The 16,669-nt window shown below is 41.3% G+C and overlaps 2 protein-coding genes across 5 annotated transcripts in view; one reads left to right on the top strand and one right to left on the bottom strand.

Moving 5' to 3' along the window:
* IFTAP (intraflagellar transport associated protein) overlaps positions 1-13,397 on the bottom strand; it is an 80,417-nt gene extending 67,020 nt beyond the window's left edge. For 3 of the 4 annotated variants that reach the window (XM_042790865.1, XM_042790864.1, XM_042790861.1), the window contains exons 1-2: positions 13,313-13,397; positions 558-710 (exon numbers count right to left, since the gene is read on the bottom strand). In XM_042790865.1, coding sequence (XP_042646799.1) covers positions 558-660 — 103 coding nt within the window. In that variant the 5' untranslated portion in view covers positions 661-710; positions 13,313-13,397. Of the gene's footprint in view, positions 1-557; positions 711-4,059; positions 4,151-13,312 lie in introns of all 4 variants that reach the window. The other variant, XM_042790863.1, reaches the window with a different exon arrangement.
* A 173-nt stretch (positions 13,398-13,570) lies between these two features.
* RAG2 (recombination activating 2) lies at positions 13,571-15,989 on the top strand. The gene has a single exon (XM_009975324.3). It carries the CDS (start codon positions 13,658-13,660, stop codon positions 15,263-15,265), a length of 1,608 nt encoding a protein of 535 aa, XP_009973626.3. The 5' UTR covers positions 13,571-13,657; the 3' UTR covers positions 15,266-15,989.
* Positions 15,990-16,669: the final 680 nt, after the last annotated feature.

Raw genomic sequence — 16,669 nt, 5'->3', positions numbered from 1 at the left:
TGCTCAGATCAAGGTTAAGCCCCACCTTCTTCTTCATCTGCAGACCATGTGACTTGTTTAGTCTAATCATCCTAACGTGATGTTCTGATGGGCCTTCATCCAAGCTATCTGTTAGCTTGGTGCACATGGCAGCATAGCACAATTTAATGTTAGTAAACCTGTGAAAGTATCCAAACTGCACACCCCTAATCTTAGGTCATCTCACACTATTAAGTACTTTCCTTAGCCTCGTCTTTTATGGAAACTTCTCTAGCAGAACAATGCAGGATGTACTTAGGAAAAACCTATCCTTCCAAATAGTGCATGCTCCCCCACCTCCCTAAAGAGAAGAAAACATGGTTAACCACCTGTAGAGACCTACCTTAGCAGTCTATGAAACAAGCAAGGGAAGTTGTCCTTAGGGATCCCACTGCTGACAGGAGAAACAAAAGCATCACAGGGATTTGCCTAAGGTCACAAAGCAAGAGAGTAGCAGAACAACACCAAATACTGCTGCTTCTCTTTTTACTGTCCCTTCTGGCTGCAATTTCTAATGGGAGATTTGGGAAATTACATACCTTTCAAAAGATAAGTGAATGTATTTAGAAATTCTTCATATGACTGCTCATGGCTATTAATAAATTGATCAAGGATACTGTTGTTTAACAGTTGTTCTCCCATGATCCACACCTTGACACTCGAACAGGTATATCTGCTTTAGCAGGCTGCCTCTGCAATAGAAAGAAAAGAGCCATATGGATCTGTAGGCAGAAAACAAATTAACTGAAGAGTCTCTAGTTCACATAGATGAGAACCAGAATGTCAAATTTTTCTTCTTTCCTTGTGAAGTTCTGATCTTGTCAGTGTGACTTTACACAACATTTCTCCCAAAATCCAAGTGGACAAAGCAATTTTAAGCGCAAAGGGAGAGACTGTGATCATCTATGCCTGAAATTTATATCCTTGGGTTATACAGGCCACAGAAATGTCAGCCTCTCTCGGTGGTGTTCATTCCCCCTCATTTTAAGATGTTCCATCTTACAAGCCCTGCCTTCTTTGCAGAAACAGCGACACTACTCACTAGCGCGTTGGGTTCAGCAACTGGGACACCTGTACATTCAAAACTTGGACTGAATCCATCATTCTGCAGGTGCACTGCTCACTGTACCATCAAAGCCACCAAAGCCAGATTGTGGAGGGCACATTAAATCACAATGGTGTGTGCGTGTATGCTGAGATGGCACACAGGACAGGGAGGGAATGAACTGGGCAGCCACGCAGAAAGGCGAGGACCACTCTCGAGAAGGAAACAAAAGCTGAGAGCTGAAGGAACCCCACAGAGGCTTTTCTGGACTTGAAAGCTCTACTCGAGTCACACAGCAACATCTTTCCAGCCCATCTTAATCATTTTACCTGACTCTGAGGGATGTGATGGACCTGAAACAGCTCTCAGTGAAGTATGCTGAAGTTAACCTTGCCACTCACGTACAAAAGCTGTGTAAATGCACTTTAACAGCTGCGTGATGCTAAATAGTTAATATTACTAATTTTTTATACACATAGGGCCGGACTACTAAAAGGAGAAAAACACAGGCAAGGGCGTGGGGACACACAACCGGCACATTGTCTCACACAGTGGTAACTTAACTAAAAAGCGCAAATGATCAGTTTGCATACATAAATGTGATAAAGATGCAAGAATGCATTATACACTAAGTGCTCGATTTTCATGTGTGCCCATGTTTCTTCTCTTGATTTACCACAGCATTAAGAAGTGGCTTTTGGGAATGAGAGCTTAATTCTTCAGCAAAACTTCAAATCAACTGCACTAAGGAAAGGCTGACAACCTGATTTTAAAGTTAAATAAGATTGAACAAGAATTGTTCAGAGCCCAGCAGGAAAACAAAGCATGATTTCTAATGTAAAACTCTAATTTTGTTGGATTGCCAACTTGTAAAGGAGACTAATGTTCTAAAGATATAAAAACACATGCACACCCACATGACCTAAAGGTTAAGTTTCCTCTCTGTGGACTGACCAAGCAGGATATAATTTATGAGACTCTCAGAGTGGTATATGTAAATTACAGCGGTTTCAGAGGGAAGCAGTGCCTTCTATTCCTCATTATTGTTCAGTTATTACAGTCATTATTTGAGGTAAATTTCATTATATGAAAGACTGCAGTGATTTGTAAGGCTAGTGTCAAAGACAAAAAAAATTATACATATATTTAATCAAGAAAATGGTAATAACAACCTTTTGTTTTTCTTTGGCATCTGGCATCTAGGATCCCCAAGTCCTTTATAAACACTAATGAAATAAACTTCACAATAGTCTCATGAGAAACAACAAACAAATATTATTCCCAATAAAAGATGAAAAAACTGAGTCACCAAGAGTTTAAATGACATATAAACAAATCAGAGGAGGACTGGAAGTAAAGCTTAGATTCCTTTAGTCTAACATGCTCTGGGAAGCTAGAAAACCAAAAAAACAATTTGGGGGAATTGCTGTATTCTTAACCAAGGTGAATGGCAGCTTTCTTAGTGAATGTCTTGTTCTACTGCCACCAGGTCATCAGCCTGAGATTAACCATCCAGACAAAGTGTTATCAAAACGCCACAGGTCAACTCTTGCTCTGCTGTGCAGCCTCTACTCCCCACAGAACTTGGGAAACTTCACTTCAGATTGTAACATATTCTACTGGTTAAACTGTAGATGAGCAACAGTGAAACAAGACCTTGGATAAACACCAAGCTCTCACTCATTAATGTCAGCTGGGAAACGGAGTGCTGAATTCAACTTGACACAAGTTTTAGCCAAACTACAATTGCAAAATCCTGAACATCAGCCTCAAGAAAAAGCAAGCACTAGCACTGCTGCTGTTAGAATATAATCTAAGATTTAATACCTGAAATCTCCTGATGTGTGGAGATTAGGAAGCTATCCCTAAAGATTTTAAACATAGATTTCACTGAGCCTACATATTTTCATCTAGCATGCACTTCAATATGTATGCACAGGGAGAAGCATCATCAAAACAGTATTATTTAAAAAAAAAAAAAAAAAAAAAAAAAGACAAAATGCCCTGGCTATTCCAAGCATGGAAAAAGATTACTTTCTGAAGACTTAACAGCTTTTTTTACCAGAAAATGGACCAAATTTTTACCCAAGTCAAAGCAGTAAAACCAAAGTAGCTCTCTTATAGCCAATATAGTTATTACAGGCATTAGTATATGAGATCTGCTATGTCAGAGGTATTCATCTTTGGTTAAGAAAATCAAAAAACTTCTAATTCATAGGCCACATTGTCTTATTTTTTCTTCTGAAAAAAAAAAAAAACACACACAAAAAAAAAAAAAAAAAAAAAAAAACAAACACAAAGAATATATTTTGGAACATGAGTTCACTAAACTATTCATATTTTAATAAATCCTAAATTGGAAAAGAGGGGGGAAAACCTAATGTGTCATTTTGGCATCCATCCCCCATTGCTTTTCATAAGAACTTCACAGTTTTGCTTCAAAAAATCTTAAAGCAAGAAATAAAATGCAAAATGGACTACAGAGGTGATAGTCCAACACCAACCTAATCTTCTTTTGCACAGCTGTTATTTACGTCTACAGAATCATCTCCTCATGGAGAGGAATAACCTCCTAGGTCCTAATGAAAGTCTCAGTTCTGTCAGAACAGCCATTCACTCAGACAATGGAGAGACAAGACTGGCAGCTAGAACTACCTGTCCCCTCCTGTTTTCAATTACTTTGAAGAACTGCAGGGTGCTATTGCCTCACTCTAAATGAAAGCAAGCACAGAGGATGGTATTTGGAGAATGTCTACGATCCTTAAAATTGAACATATGGATGATTAGGATGAATGGATGGTACAGTAGGGGTGTTCAGAAACTTGCCTCAACCTATCAAGGGTTTTGTATTTTTCATTTTCATTCCACTTTGGTTTTCTGATGCTTTCCACCTACTTTATTCCTGAGTCTCTCTGAAACAAACACCATACTGTGTCAGCTGCACAGAAGTGTTGTGATGTGAACAGCTGAAACCAGGCTGACCAGGAGACTCTCACCTTTGCTAAGGAGCTAACTGGTAGATTCTACATAAGTAAAAGGCTTCAGCAATCATCCAATTCACAGCCTCGAGGCAATGACTTCTTTGAACTGTCAGGAAAAAATGAAAAAAATGTACAATAATGAATTGGAATCACCCACAATTTATGAACTGGATGCAATCACACCTCTACAAATGAAATGACTGCATTGTTCTACCTGAGAGTAACTACTACTGAAATCAAAAACTTATCTTCTTTTCCCCAAAAGACATCAAATTAATTTGGAGGTTTCAAGGAAAGTAAGGCAAGGATAGCTGATCCTTTCCCCATGCTGGCTCTGGATAGTTTTACAGTCAAATATCAGTAAGTGATGCATTCAAGCAGCAACTATACTTTCTTCTTTTTGCATTTCACTCCTGCTCATCCATTCAAATTACTGTAATGAGGTTTCTTGAGATCATTCAGTAAGCCTTGCTGATCATCAGCAGATTGTGCAAAATCAATTTTATTTCTCAAAATGCAGTCTTCTTCCCAGCAGTTTAAGCCAAACCAGGAATCTCTGCGTTGAATCACAGAGGCAGGTCAAGTGGAGTATTAGCATGATTTCAATTACACAGTTATTAGTTCTAATAAACAACAAAAAATGTGGTGGAACACAGGCTTCCTGTTTTATGCTGCATTTTTGAGTCCTTTATTATGTTTCTTTTAAATATAATATAGGTAACAAAAGAAAAATCAGGATTCTGAACTTTTAAATGGAAAGAGCAATAAGCTAATCCTCTCTACAAACTCACTAAAAGCTTACATAATTTTATTTTCCTGGGAAAAAAAAAAAAAAAAAACAAAACTTCACTTCTGGCATAAGTTAAAGTCAGGTTTCCACACTAGGAATTTGTACTCCCAAAGTCATTCTCAATAAAAAAGGGAAATTCAGAAATGTGTATTTAGAGATCACTCATAGGTTCATGGAAAAACTCACTACGTACACCTGTTCTCAGTATTTTATGACCTTTGTCTGCAAAAATCAGATGGAACACATATACATTATTTTTACATCTTACACTCTTACCACTGGACAATGGCTGATCTTTTTTCCCTATAGAGCTAGCACAGTAACTACATCTGTCACAACTAACTTTTTTCAACGGGGTCTTTAATACTTCAGGTCTAACGAACCTCTCATAAAAGCAATCCTACTCCTAACAACCCCCAGTACAGAACTAAGCAACAAGCATTTCTGTAATGCCTCTCATCCATAAAGGTTTTACACTCCAGTCTGCACTAAAGACCTTGACTCTGGGGGACTCTCTTCTCCCGGCTAATTCAGCAACATGAAAGCTGTCACTAGCAATGGGGTGGGCTGGTAGAGGCAGCACAGAAATGAGCTCTGCAGGTTGACCACTCGTGTATGTAGGCAGTACTGCAGGCGTGTAGGCAAGCCTTAACGGTGCAGTAAAATGGCCGGGGAGCAAGTACAGAACCAGAGATGGTTACTGCCTCCCAAGGACAATGAGAAAGCACACTGTGATTCAGGACATTAGAGTCTCCCTCCAACCTGTTCCAGGAGCTACGCAACTCTTAGAAAGAAAGGTCACATCCCAATCTGCCCTCCAGGCAGCAGTACTGGAGAAGTCACCCCTTGTAATACCTGTGCCCGTGTATTTGTGTAAAGCTTGCTCAAGGAAGCCGGTTTAATTACACACAAAATGAGTGATTTAGGTCCTATACCCTTAGCAACTAAAGTAAAGTCAATCTGAAGAGCAGGGATTAGTACTGATGGAGGAAAAGTGTCCAATTTCCACTCCCTGCTCACTACCATTTACCACATTAGTGCGTCAGGGAGAGGAGTATGGATTTGCTACAATGTTATTACAGCAATAAAGAATGAGGTAGCACCTTTGCAAAAGGAATAAACCTGTATCAGGTGACTGCAGTCAGAATCAGTTTAAGCCTATCTGAGTGTTGGCTGCTCCCAAAAAGGCCACAACCACCCTCAGTCCCTCTTCACCCCGTTTTTCATTCCAGCCCACCTCTTGGTCAGAGAAAATAAATTACCAGCATAAAACCAGAAACTAAACTGAGCAAATACGTATGTTCTGTTTTAAATACACGTTTTCTGATCTGCCTTAAAGCCACCCAACTGTGAGTGCCTGCACAAGGCGACAGTAGGAACATGCAGTGGGAGCAAGGGAAAGGTGCAGGAGTGCCTCTTTTGGCAGCCTGTCATAGCTGTTCCTGCAGCTGTGAAAGCGCAGCCTCATCAGAAACACCACTCACAAACGGCCCAGAAAGCTGCGCTTCCTCCACACTGGCAAAAGCAGATGTTAGCAGGGTACTCACACTTGCACCTTCGCTTAGAGCTGGAGCCGGGAGTGCAGATCAGCAGCCCTCACGGTGCACAGTGGCATGCAAAGCGGGAACTCAAGCCTGTCCTCAAGAAATGTTTGTTGTTAGCTATGGACTGTGGTCACTACCTTAACAAACATCCCAGGCTGGCACTTTGAAAGTGGGCCAAGGGAGCAATTCTGGGAATTTCTGCCCTGAGAAAGACACAAAAGGCTCTCAGGAGGGATCGCAGGAAGGCTACCCACTTTTCAGAAGGCAGTCAACTGCTTCCTTCTTGCCTAGACATCTGCCAAGAGATAGTTGTGAAAGCAAGCTCCCCCTGCTCTACTGTCCTGCCCTACTTTTCTCCCTCTTCCTCCCCACTCCGCCCCAGCTGTGGGGAGGCAGAGCTCCGGGAGCGAACCCACAGCAGCAAGCTCTGGCCACACGCAGGTGCGGGGTCAACTGAACTATGGGAACAGACTCAAAGAAAGAGCTTCAATTACAGAGGACGAAAACTTTCAGATGAGGTTCCTCACAGCATCTCTCCATTCAGTGTGATCTGCAACAGCTAGTCCTGCTTAAATCAGCTGGATGTTTGCCACCATTTTCAGCAGGGAGGCCGTAAGGGCACACACTTAATGCATCGTGGAAGCTGCATCTGCTTGCATAAGCGCATTACTGAGCCTCCAAGATGACCTTTGCAGTGGTCAAAAACACGTGTCTCCTGTGCCTAGCTCTCATGAGCTTTCAAGGGATACATCTAAGGGCCTTAATTGCAAGCAAGCCCACTCATCCTGTTTGATTTCAGCGCTATTATGTCAGTCCTGTACATGATCAGAAGCTTTTTTTAATGATCTCCAATGGCTTCAAGAGTGCTCCCGCCTTTAAAGACCACCTGGAGGCCTACAGCAAGGGTAACGTTTCCTTTGCACCAAGCACTCCTCCAAAACACAGTAGCCACTGCTCCCTGCAATGTGACCATCCTGGATTTGAGAGTCAAAGCACAGCTGGATTCAATCAGCTATTTGAGAAGAGGCCTCTGAATAAGGCCCTGTCCCTCACATGTTAAACACCACTTACCGATGGTTTTAGATGAGACAGAAAATTGAAGACTGTAGGACGCTGGACTCCCTGTGCCATTTTTTCACAGGTTTCAGCCCACGGGTCCTGGCTAAATATTCAGGATATTTGCATTCTGGCTGGCTAAACCCAAACACACAAGTAAGGCAGCCTTCCCTTTCCCTGCTGAGTGCATTACTGCAACCCACAGGGAGCCAGCTATGTTCCAGCTCGGAGATGACTGTTTTACTGGCAGAAAATATGCTGAAAAGTCTGGAAAGATCTCAATGCAGTTTGGAAAGATTTGGGATAAAGAAGATATAAACTACATATTATTTTAAATAATTAGTTGTAGAAGAAGAAAAGCAAGTGAAACAAAGCATTTCTATAACAGTGAGCAATCTGCTGAAAACCTATTACCTATGTCAATGTTATTAAAATAGAAATTGTGAAGGAAAAGTCTATTTATTCATTTTCGCATGGATTCCCTGCCAAATAAATTCAGGATGCATGATGTTCTTGCTATAACCTGGACAGTTCTGAACCTGATTTTCCTGCCTTGTACGTTATTCTGAAGCTACTTGCTGCAGCTCCTCCAAAGCATTTTGTCATTGACAGTTACAGAAGACTAGCTTGGACAGACCATGTCCTCATCCAAAACTGATGTGCTATTGCCAACAAACTTTAACTTCATCTTCTCAGCCACAGTAATTGGAAAAAGAATTTCTAAAAATAAGTCATGTCAACTGGCAGAAGGAGAAGCAAATGAATGTAAAATATTAAATGAGACACAACTGAGGAGTTGGATTTTTCACTTAAACATTTGTATCTCTTTTGCCAGTAGATCTTTGATCACAGACCCAAATAAGGGTCAGACTATGTCAAGCACTTGGATAAGAAGCTCTCAAATACCATCTAGGCACTACTGAAAACAGAAATAAATGTGATCTGAATGCCCTTAAATTTGGGGGAAGTTAACTTTTTCAGCTTTCAACTTTGCTGTACAGTTCACTTACTATCTGTGTTTTGGTAGAGAAGTAATAGGCCCATATGGATGCTACAGGGCACAGTGCCTTAAAGCTGCTGTATTTCAGATGAGAAATGTCACCACATCCTATCTGCATTACAGTTATTCAGTGTCTCAAGACAATTTTTGCAAACATTTGGTATGTTTGCTTTGCTGTACTAATCAAATTCCATTTCAAGCTCTTTCTATTCTCACAGCAGTTTCAAATGGGAGATGAGATATTTCTAAAATACTGTACAGCAGATGTTTTAACTCAGGAGTGGGTGAAGTAGGGCCAGGGAAACAAAACCAGGGAGCTATGAAGAGTGAATTGTTTTCCAGGTTTTTCTGTTCATTTGCTGAGCTATACTATGCAAGTGGCTTATCCTCTGTGCCCCAGCACAGCTAGCTGTTGGAAGGATATGTTCCCAGAGGACTTCCCAGAGTCTAATTATTTTTTGTTGGAGAAAAGCGCTGTGAAACTGATGAAAAATGCCACAGAAGGGTGCAAAAGTTTTATTAGTCTTTCAAGGTCTGATCAGAAGGCCACTGAAGTAGAATAAAAGGCATTCCTAATGATTTCAGTGGACTTTGAATTGGACTTCTAGTCAGCCCTCACTCACTGGGTTGCATGCATTTGTCCTTTCCTTTGCTCTGTTTCAGTGACGCTACCTACTTGCAGAGGAGCATTCCTGGGGAAAGCAGTAGTACGCCAATCAGCAGGAATTGTTTCTTTTACTAGCTACTGAAATTATTTTTTCTTTGAACTCAAAAATTCCTTTAATTACATTCTTATATTGCAATAGCCAAAAAAAGATCATGAGGTTGACAGGTTTAGCAGTGTAAAAAATTAAAACTATGAAGGAGCATATGCTCCAGACATTTATAATCTAACAGATATTTACTGTTACTCTGGTCTGGTTCTACTGCAAAGAGTTAAAGCTTCTGGAGGCTGGTGGGTTTCTTGTTCTACCTTCTGAAGACAAGAGAGGAGAGGAAAGGGAAAAAAAAAAAAAAAAAAAAAAAAAACGGTCACAGCCAGTTAGCCACAGTAGACGGAGTTCTCAGGAGCACATCTGCAAATTAAGCAGATAGATTCCCCTCCACCAAGCTGCCTCTCCATGCCACAAGCCCCCTGAGAAGATTCCTCAAAGTGCTCACATTTGAATCCCAATTACATAGAAAGATTTCGGAGGACGCAAAAAGCCCCTATCAGCCAGGTACGTGTAACTTATTGTTTTGCTCAAAGCAAACTTGGTTGATACAGTTAATGAATGTTTTGAGAAATACTATATAAAGACTTCCTTCCTTAAGCCTGTTTATGGAGGACTTCAAAGCTCTGGCAATGTCTGGATATGATTTTGATTGTGAAGAATTTGGGAACAGCACTTGCTTCTCAGGGGTATGCTTTTTCATTTTGCAAAGGAAGACCCTGCAGATCAGTCAGAGAAAAAAAAAAAAAAAAAACCACAAACAATATACAATATTGCAAAATAAATTTAATTCTACCGTAGATATGTGTGCTCATGACAAGCTAACAATAACTGCAAACTAATGACAGAATTCAGTGGTCAGCAACAAGCATTTGTCAACTAAGACTCCATGCTATCCTGCAATCCATTCTCTCAGTGTCCAATCAGTGCTGTTCAAATACCTTATCTTTGTGTAAATGAAAGGTGTTTTGGGTTTGCTACAGTTCGTAAGATCTAATCATTCATTATTTGGTAGCATTCAAATTACTGTGAAATTATTATGAATATGGTATTTTTTAATGCTGATAAATATTAATATGAAATGTCACACTAAAAAATAGTACTGATTATTCATTGTTCTCCTGTTTAAAATGTTTTTGTTGCCTAATTGGGTAACAAGCACAGCACATCGGTGAACAATTACTACATAGGGTCAAAGAGAACAGTCAGAAGTAAACATAAACACAGTTTGGGAGTGACTCAGTGCCTAAACATAGTAATCTAGTGACATTTTATAAACCCTAGATTTACTAGGACCTAGGACACAGGACCTATGGGAGATTCGCTGCCTTCCATAGCAGAATCTAGAAGACAAGAAGAATATCCAAAGGCATATTAAATGTCACTTGTTATTTAGGCGCCTGAATCCTATCCCTTGTTTCTATAACATTCTCAGTGAACACCTAATATAGTTTCTGAAATAATACCGCACACACAAAATTATAAATATGTTCATCTATTTCCATGCTAAGTACATTTCAAATTACATTAGATAGTGCTTTTAAAAAGCACCTTCTCTCTTCATTTGATCCTTCTGTAAATGTATCTCCCAATGCATCTATCTAAAACTGAATTCCCTGTAATCTCTTCTTGTCATGCAAACAACTATTAACTGGAAAAAAAATAATGTTTGATTTTTAAATAAAATAGAAGAGAATATTTGTTTTCTTCTTTCTGTTAGCTTAGCTTCTTGCTCAGATATCTACAGTTCACTTCTCAAATACACGGGTTATAAAAGTAATGCTGAGATTCTCACTTATTTATATAATCCTTGGACCTTCATCTTTTATAAAAATACGAAATATGATGAAGCATGACTCAAGTCACCATAACTGGTAATTGTTTATGCAACTCCACATTTCTCTATTTATCTGTCTTTACTTCTCATTGTGTCTTTTCCCCTCTGTCTTGTGCAGCACCACAACTAAGGCATTTGTCTGTTCCCCTCCAGACTGGCACTAATGCTAATCCAACTCCACAGTGAAATGGTTTTGAGCATAAAGCCTCAAAAAAACTTTAAACTTTTGGTTATAAGGTTAGATATCTAGCTTCTGGGCCCCCCAAAGCTGCTCAGGGTCAGATGAGTATTGGCCCAAAGGAATCAGTGGTGTTGGAAGGCTAGAGGTGGAGGTCAGCGTAGCCAAAGATCAACCACGCCATATGAACACGCCGTAATTAGCATGAAACAACCTGGAAAGCCAAAGCAACTCCAGCAAGTGCCTAAGGAGCTACTTCTGTCAGAGAACCTAGGATAAATATTCTGTTACTTACTGAACCGCTTGCTTACATAAAGTTCAAGAAATATTAAGGGACGACAAGGAGGAAATGCACTTAAGTGTGTTTATTTAACCAGAAAGCTCTGTGTGTCTCAGTCTCACTTTTGATCATTTTCATTGGTCTTTTCTCCATTTTATATCTGCAATGGACTCTTCATATAGCATACTACTCAGGACTGAGTACCGCTCAGCATTTGGGAAATAATTTGTGACATTGTGGATGCTAATAATTGCCGTATTTGGAGATTCTTCGAGTATATGTAAGAATGTAAGATGAATGCCAAGATCTCAATTAAATTGTTTGCCATTTTTAATACTCTTGCTAGATTTCAAACACAAACCAGCAGTCAAATGTAGAACACTGACGTTACAAAATATAGAACACTAACTTCAGATGTGCTCTTTCCATCTTCAGTATGGAAGACATAATACTTCTCTAAAGATCCTGTAAAAACAGAGAAGCTAAGTAACCACACAATATGAAAGAAGAGACAAAAGGGAATCTAACCCAGTAAACTCTTCTTAGTGCAAACTCCTCTAAAAACAGAGATTCCTGTTTAGTATATCACCTGGAGGTAAAAAACTTGGCAAACCTTTCTTCATGCAAATTATAACAAAATCTGCTGTGTATACTGACATGCTCAGAACAGGGTTCACTTATTTAATTAACTTGTAACTGAACCTGACCCACAGTGCAGTACTTCTGAAAAGGAGTCTAAATGTAGAAAAAACAGCCACCTTCAGGGCAGAGGCATTAGGACTGGTTACACAGTGAACAGAACTTGACCACGATCTTTGGATGATTCCACAACATGCAAAAAGATAACACAGCTATTCCATGGTTTTTAAAATAGACTTGGTATGGCAATAATACCTACCCTGTCTGTGTACTCTGGCCGGAGCACACCTGACCAGGGTCACCTATCTCTGAAAACGTTTAATGGCAGATCCATATTTTAGCACAGCAGTTTGCATACCAGCTTGCAGGCAGGCAGCACAGGAACGTGGTACAACAGCTCCTACTGTGACTGAGGGTATGCATGGATGGCAACTTGATGCAGTCAGTGTCAGCAGTTCCCATGATTTTACAGTGTCTCTTACTGAACATTATGTTGTTTCGGAGTCCCCGGGTTTTAATGTCACATCACTAGAAGATACCCATAATTTCTTAGAAAAGAAACCCTACATGTCCTGGTTTTGTTGTTACAGCAAATTGAAAAGCAAGAGGAAGGAAAATACAAATCCTAAGCATCTTGAAACAAGGACTTATATTTTAAAATTTAGAGGTTTTATATTTTTTTCCAAAGACCATATGTGAAAGCTAGTTCACACTTTTAAATTCTGGGGATTTGGCAAAGCCTGACACAGAGAACGTGGGCGCTTACTAAAAGGCACAACTCTGCTGTCACCAAAGGACAGTGCCAATGAACCCACCAGTTGTTTCCCTCCCTGGTGTCTGCTTTCCAGAGCTCCTTCAGTGTCACCAACCTGGCTGATGACACACACTCTCTCTCCAAAATTTTGGACAAACGCGTAAAGACAAAAAAAAAAAAAAAAAAAAACCAAAAAAAAACCAAAAAAAAAACTTGAAACCTCTTCCTGAAAGCACGAGCAAACAGCAAAGAATGTGATCACACTGCGGGAAGACCCGGCAGCGAGGCCCCCCCGCCGCCGTCACCCGAGCAAGCTGCGAGCACAGGGATGCCGGCCCGAGGGCCGCGGCCTCAGCCACACCCAGCACCGCGCCGCCACGGCTCCGCGACGTCCCCAGCACGGCCGGGCTCGGCTCCTGGCCGGCCGGGACCTCCCCCGCTCCCCACCCGCGCCCACCGTGCCGCGGCCCCACTCACCCGCTGCCCGCCCGCTGAACCCGCCGGGCCCGGGCCCCGGCGCGAACTACCGGCCCCAGCAGGCCGCGGGGCCGCGTCTCCATGGCAGCGGCCGGCCGCCGCGCTGCGCGGGCCCCGCCGTGCCGGCAAGGCCGCGGCCGGCGCGGAAGCCCGCGGCGCCGGCCGCGTTCGTGCCCTCAGTTCCAGAAAAGGCTCTCTTTTGGGGTCTCAAAGCGGGCACTGAAATGCAACTTTAATACAGCTGTTATTAAAGCGGTGTTAAATAACTTTCGTAGGGTCTAAAGCACGCTTCATCTGTTTCTTTTCTGATTTTTTTTTTTTTTTTCCCTCAGATATTGACACAGTATGGCCCAGCCAGCAGATGAAATGTTGCTGCAGATGGTATCGACCATCAGCAATTCGTCCTTGCTTCAGCCGGGCTTCTCTCTCCTGAATTTTGATGGGCATGTTTTTCTTTTTGGGCAGAAAGGGTGGCCGAAGAGATCCTGTCCCACCGGTGTTTTCCTCCTCGATATAAAGCAGAACGAGCTCAAAATGAAACCCGCCTTCTTCTCAAAAAACTCCTGTTACCTCCCCCCTCTCCGCTACCCTGCTCTTTGCACAGTCAGAGGCAGTGCGGAGTCTGAGGATTACCAGTATATCATCCATGGTGGGAAAACACCTAACAATGACCTTTCTGATAAGATTTATGTTATGAGTCTGGTCAGCAAAAATATCAAGAAAACCACGTTCCAATGTGTTGAGAAAGACCTGGTTGGAGATGTCCCTGAAGCTAGATATGGGCACACAATTAACGTAGTACATAGCCAGGGAAGAAGCATGAGTGTTATATTTGGGGGGAGATCATATACTCCTCTTGCACAAAGAACCACCGAAAACTGGAACAGCGTGGTTGACTGTTTACCGTCTGTGTTTCTCGTTGATTTTGAGTTTGGATGCTGTACGTCATACATACTTCCAGAGCTTCAAGACGGACTTGCTTTCCACGTTTCAGTGGCCAGAAATGATACAATCTACATTCTGGGAGGCCATTCACTTCAAAATAACACCAGGTCCCCCAGCTTGTACAAGCTAAAAGTTGATCTCCCCCTGGGCAGCCCAGCTGTGACCTGCAGCATCTTGCCAGGTGGGATATCTGTGTCAAGCGCTATAGTGACACAAACCGGTGATACCGAATTTGTCCTTGTTGGGGGTTACCAGTCTGACAACCAGAAACGGTTGGTGTGTAACACCATAGTTCTGGAAGACAGTAAGATAGAGATTGTTGAAAGGGCAAGCCCAGACTGGACACCAGATATTAAACACTGCAGGATGTGGTTTGGCTGTGATATGGGCAAAGGGTCTGTGTTGCTGGGCATTCCAGGGGCCAACAAACAGTTAATCTCAGATGCAAACTACTTCTACATTTTGAGATGCAAAGGAGCAGAAGAGGACAAGGAGGAAGAACTGACAGCACAAATTTGCAGTAAGGCATCGACCGAAGACCCTGGAGACTCCACTCCATTTGAAGATTCGGAAGAGCTTTGTTTTAGTGCTGAAGCCAATAGCTTTGATGTTGATGATGCTGACACTTACAATGAAGATGATGAAGAAGATGAATCAGAAACGGGCTACTGGATCACCTGTTCTGCCAGTTGCAATATTGACATTAACACCTGGGTCCCTTTCTATTCGACAGAACTCAACAAGCCTGCAATGATCCTGTGTTCCAGCGGGGCTGGCCACTGGGTCCACGCGCAATGTATGGATCTCTCAGAGACCATGCTCCTATATCTCTCAGAAGCAAATGTCAAGTACTTCTGCAATGAGCACGTTGACCTTAACAAAGGGCTACAAACTCCCAAGAAGGTGGCGCACCTGAAAAAGCAACCCATGAAACCATTGCGCAAAAAGACAACCATGAAGTTAACAACACCAGTGAAAAAGTCCTTTCTTCGGAGACTGTTTGAATAGATTTACACTGCTAATTTGTATTCACCTGGGAGGAGATGAAATCACGGTCAAAGACAGCTAGTAATGGTTGAAGCAGAATGGGTTACTGGAGCTCAAAGAGATCTTTTTATTTAATTGATTTCAACTATCTCAATATTTCAGTTACATTTCAAAGCTCATTAATTGATTTTGTCTCCTATGTGTGTTTTTGTAATATCCAGATAGGAACCCCATCATAGAGGGCATTGTGCAAACTCACAGCCAGATACTGGTAACTGTGTGCCGTATTTTATGCTCTAACTTGCTCCCCGGTTATCCCCAGTGAGTTTAATGGAACTGCTGGTAGGATAAAACATTATCCCTTGAAGGCAGAGCTGTTAGCATCTGTCCATAAAGAACATTACATTACCCATTTTAATTTTTATCTTCGTGAGTAGTTCTAGAAATATTTGGACTAATTTATAGCTGAATTACTCCAATTTTATGTTCGTGTAATGAAATAAGATTAGGCTAATTACTCTGGTTTTAAACTAAAGTGGTGACTTAAGTCCCTTGTGTCGGAAATAATGAAATATTCAGACACTGACGGTCAGTTTTCTTCAGGGACTCCAATTTTGGAAAAATTACATATGGAGCATTTAATTCAGGATAGTTAATTTTTGATTTTGAGAGGTATTGAATGATTATATGTCAGTTTTGGCTACAGTTGTGGAATATCATCACCCAGTAAAAGATTGCTTTTTTAAACCTCTGTGCTCAAGAACTGCTTTGTATTTGTATTTTTACAAGTCTAGTAAGCTAATAAAGTTTATAAGAAAAGTCACTGCCTTTTTTTCACCTTCTTATGGGGTAAATCAAACACTGTAAATCCCAAAGTCTACGAAGGGACAGCATGTGTGCTTGGGAGGTCCATCTGAAGTCTCAGAAGGGATCTAGCTTCACAGCTACCCCATGCTGTGAGCTCCCATTGACTTCAGAAGTTCCTTCTGATGGACAGGACTTTTATCATTTACTCCAGGTCCTCCACTATGCATTTATTTCTCTGCTCTCCCAGGGTGACTCTGTAGAGTGTGAAAGCTTAAAAGTGCAAGCTGTAGCTCAGAGTGACTCATTGAGCCAGCGGAGCATTGTGAGGGTGGAAACAAATGCAGCTGGCTGCTCAAAGCATGAGTTGAAGATTGGATTCAGATTGAAAAGGACATTGTCAAGGTTGAATAGCCCAAGAGTTTACTGAGTTTTTTGTGGATTCTTTTATTGGCTATTTGTAAAACCTCATCGTGCTTGACTTTATTTTTTATTTTTATTGCTGCTCCAAACATCTTTTCCAAAAATCAATACCACCAGCTCAACATTTGTGAGCCGACAATAATAGCTCAGTATTCACAGTCCAGTTCTCATGCTGGACCCCTGAATAAAAAAACCAGG

This window comes from Tyto alba, unplaced genomic scaffold (assembly GCF_018691265.1).
Source record: "Tyto alba isolate M040663 unplaced genomic scaffold, T.alba_DEE_v4.0 Super-Scaffold_18, whole genome shotgun sequence".
Lineage (NCBI taxonomy): Eukaryota > Metazoa > Chordata > Aves > Strigiformes > Tytonidae > Tyto > Tyto alba.
This window is presented reverse-complemented; position numbering and strand designations above follow the sequence as displayed.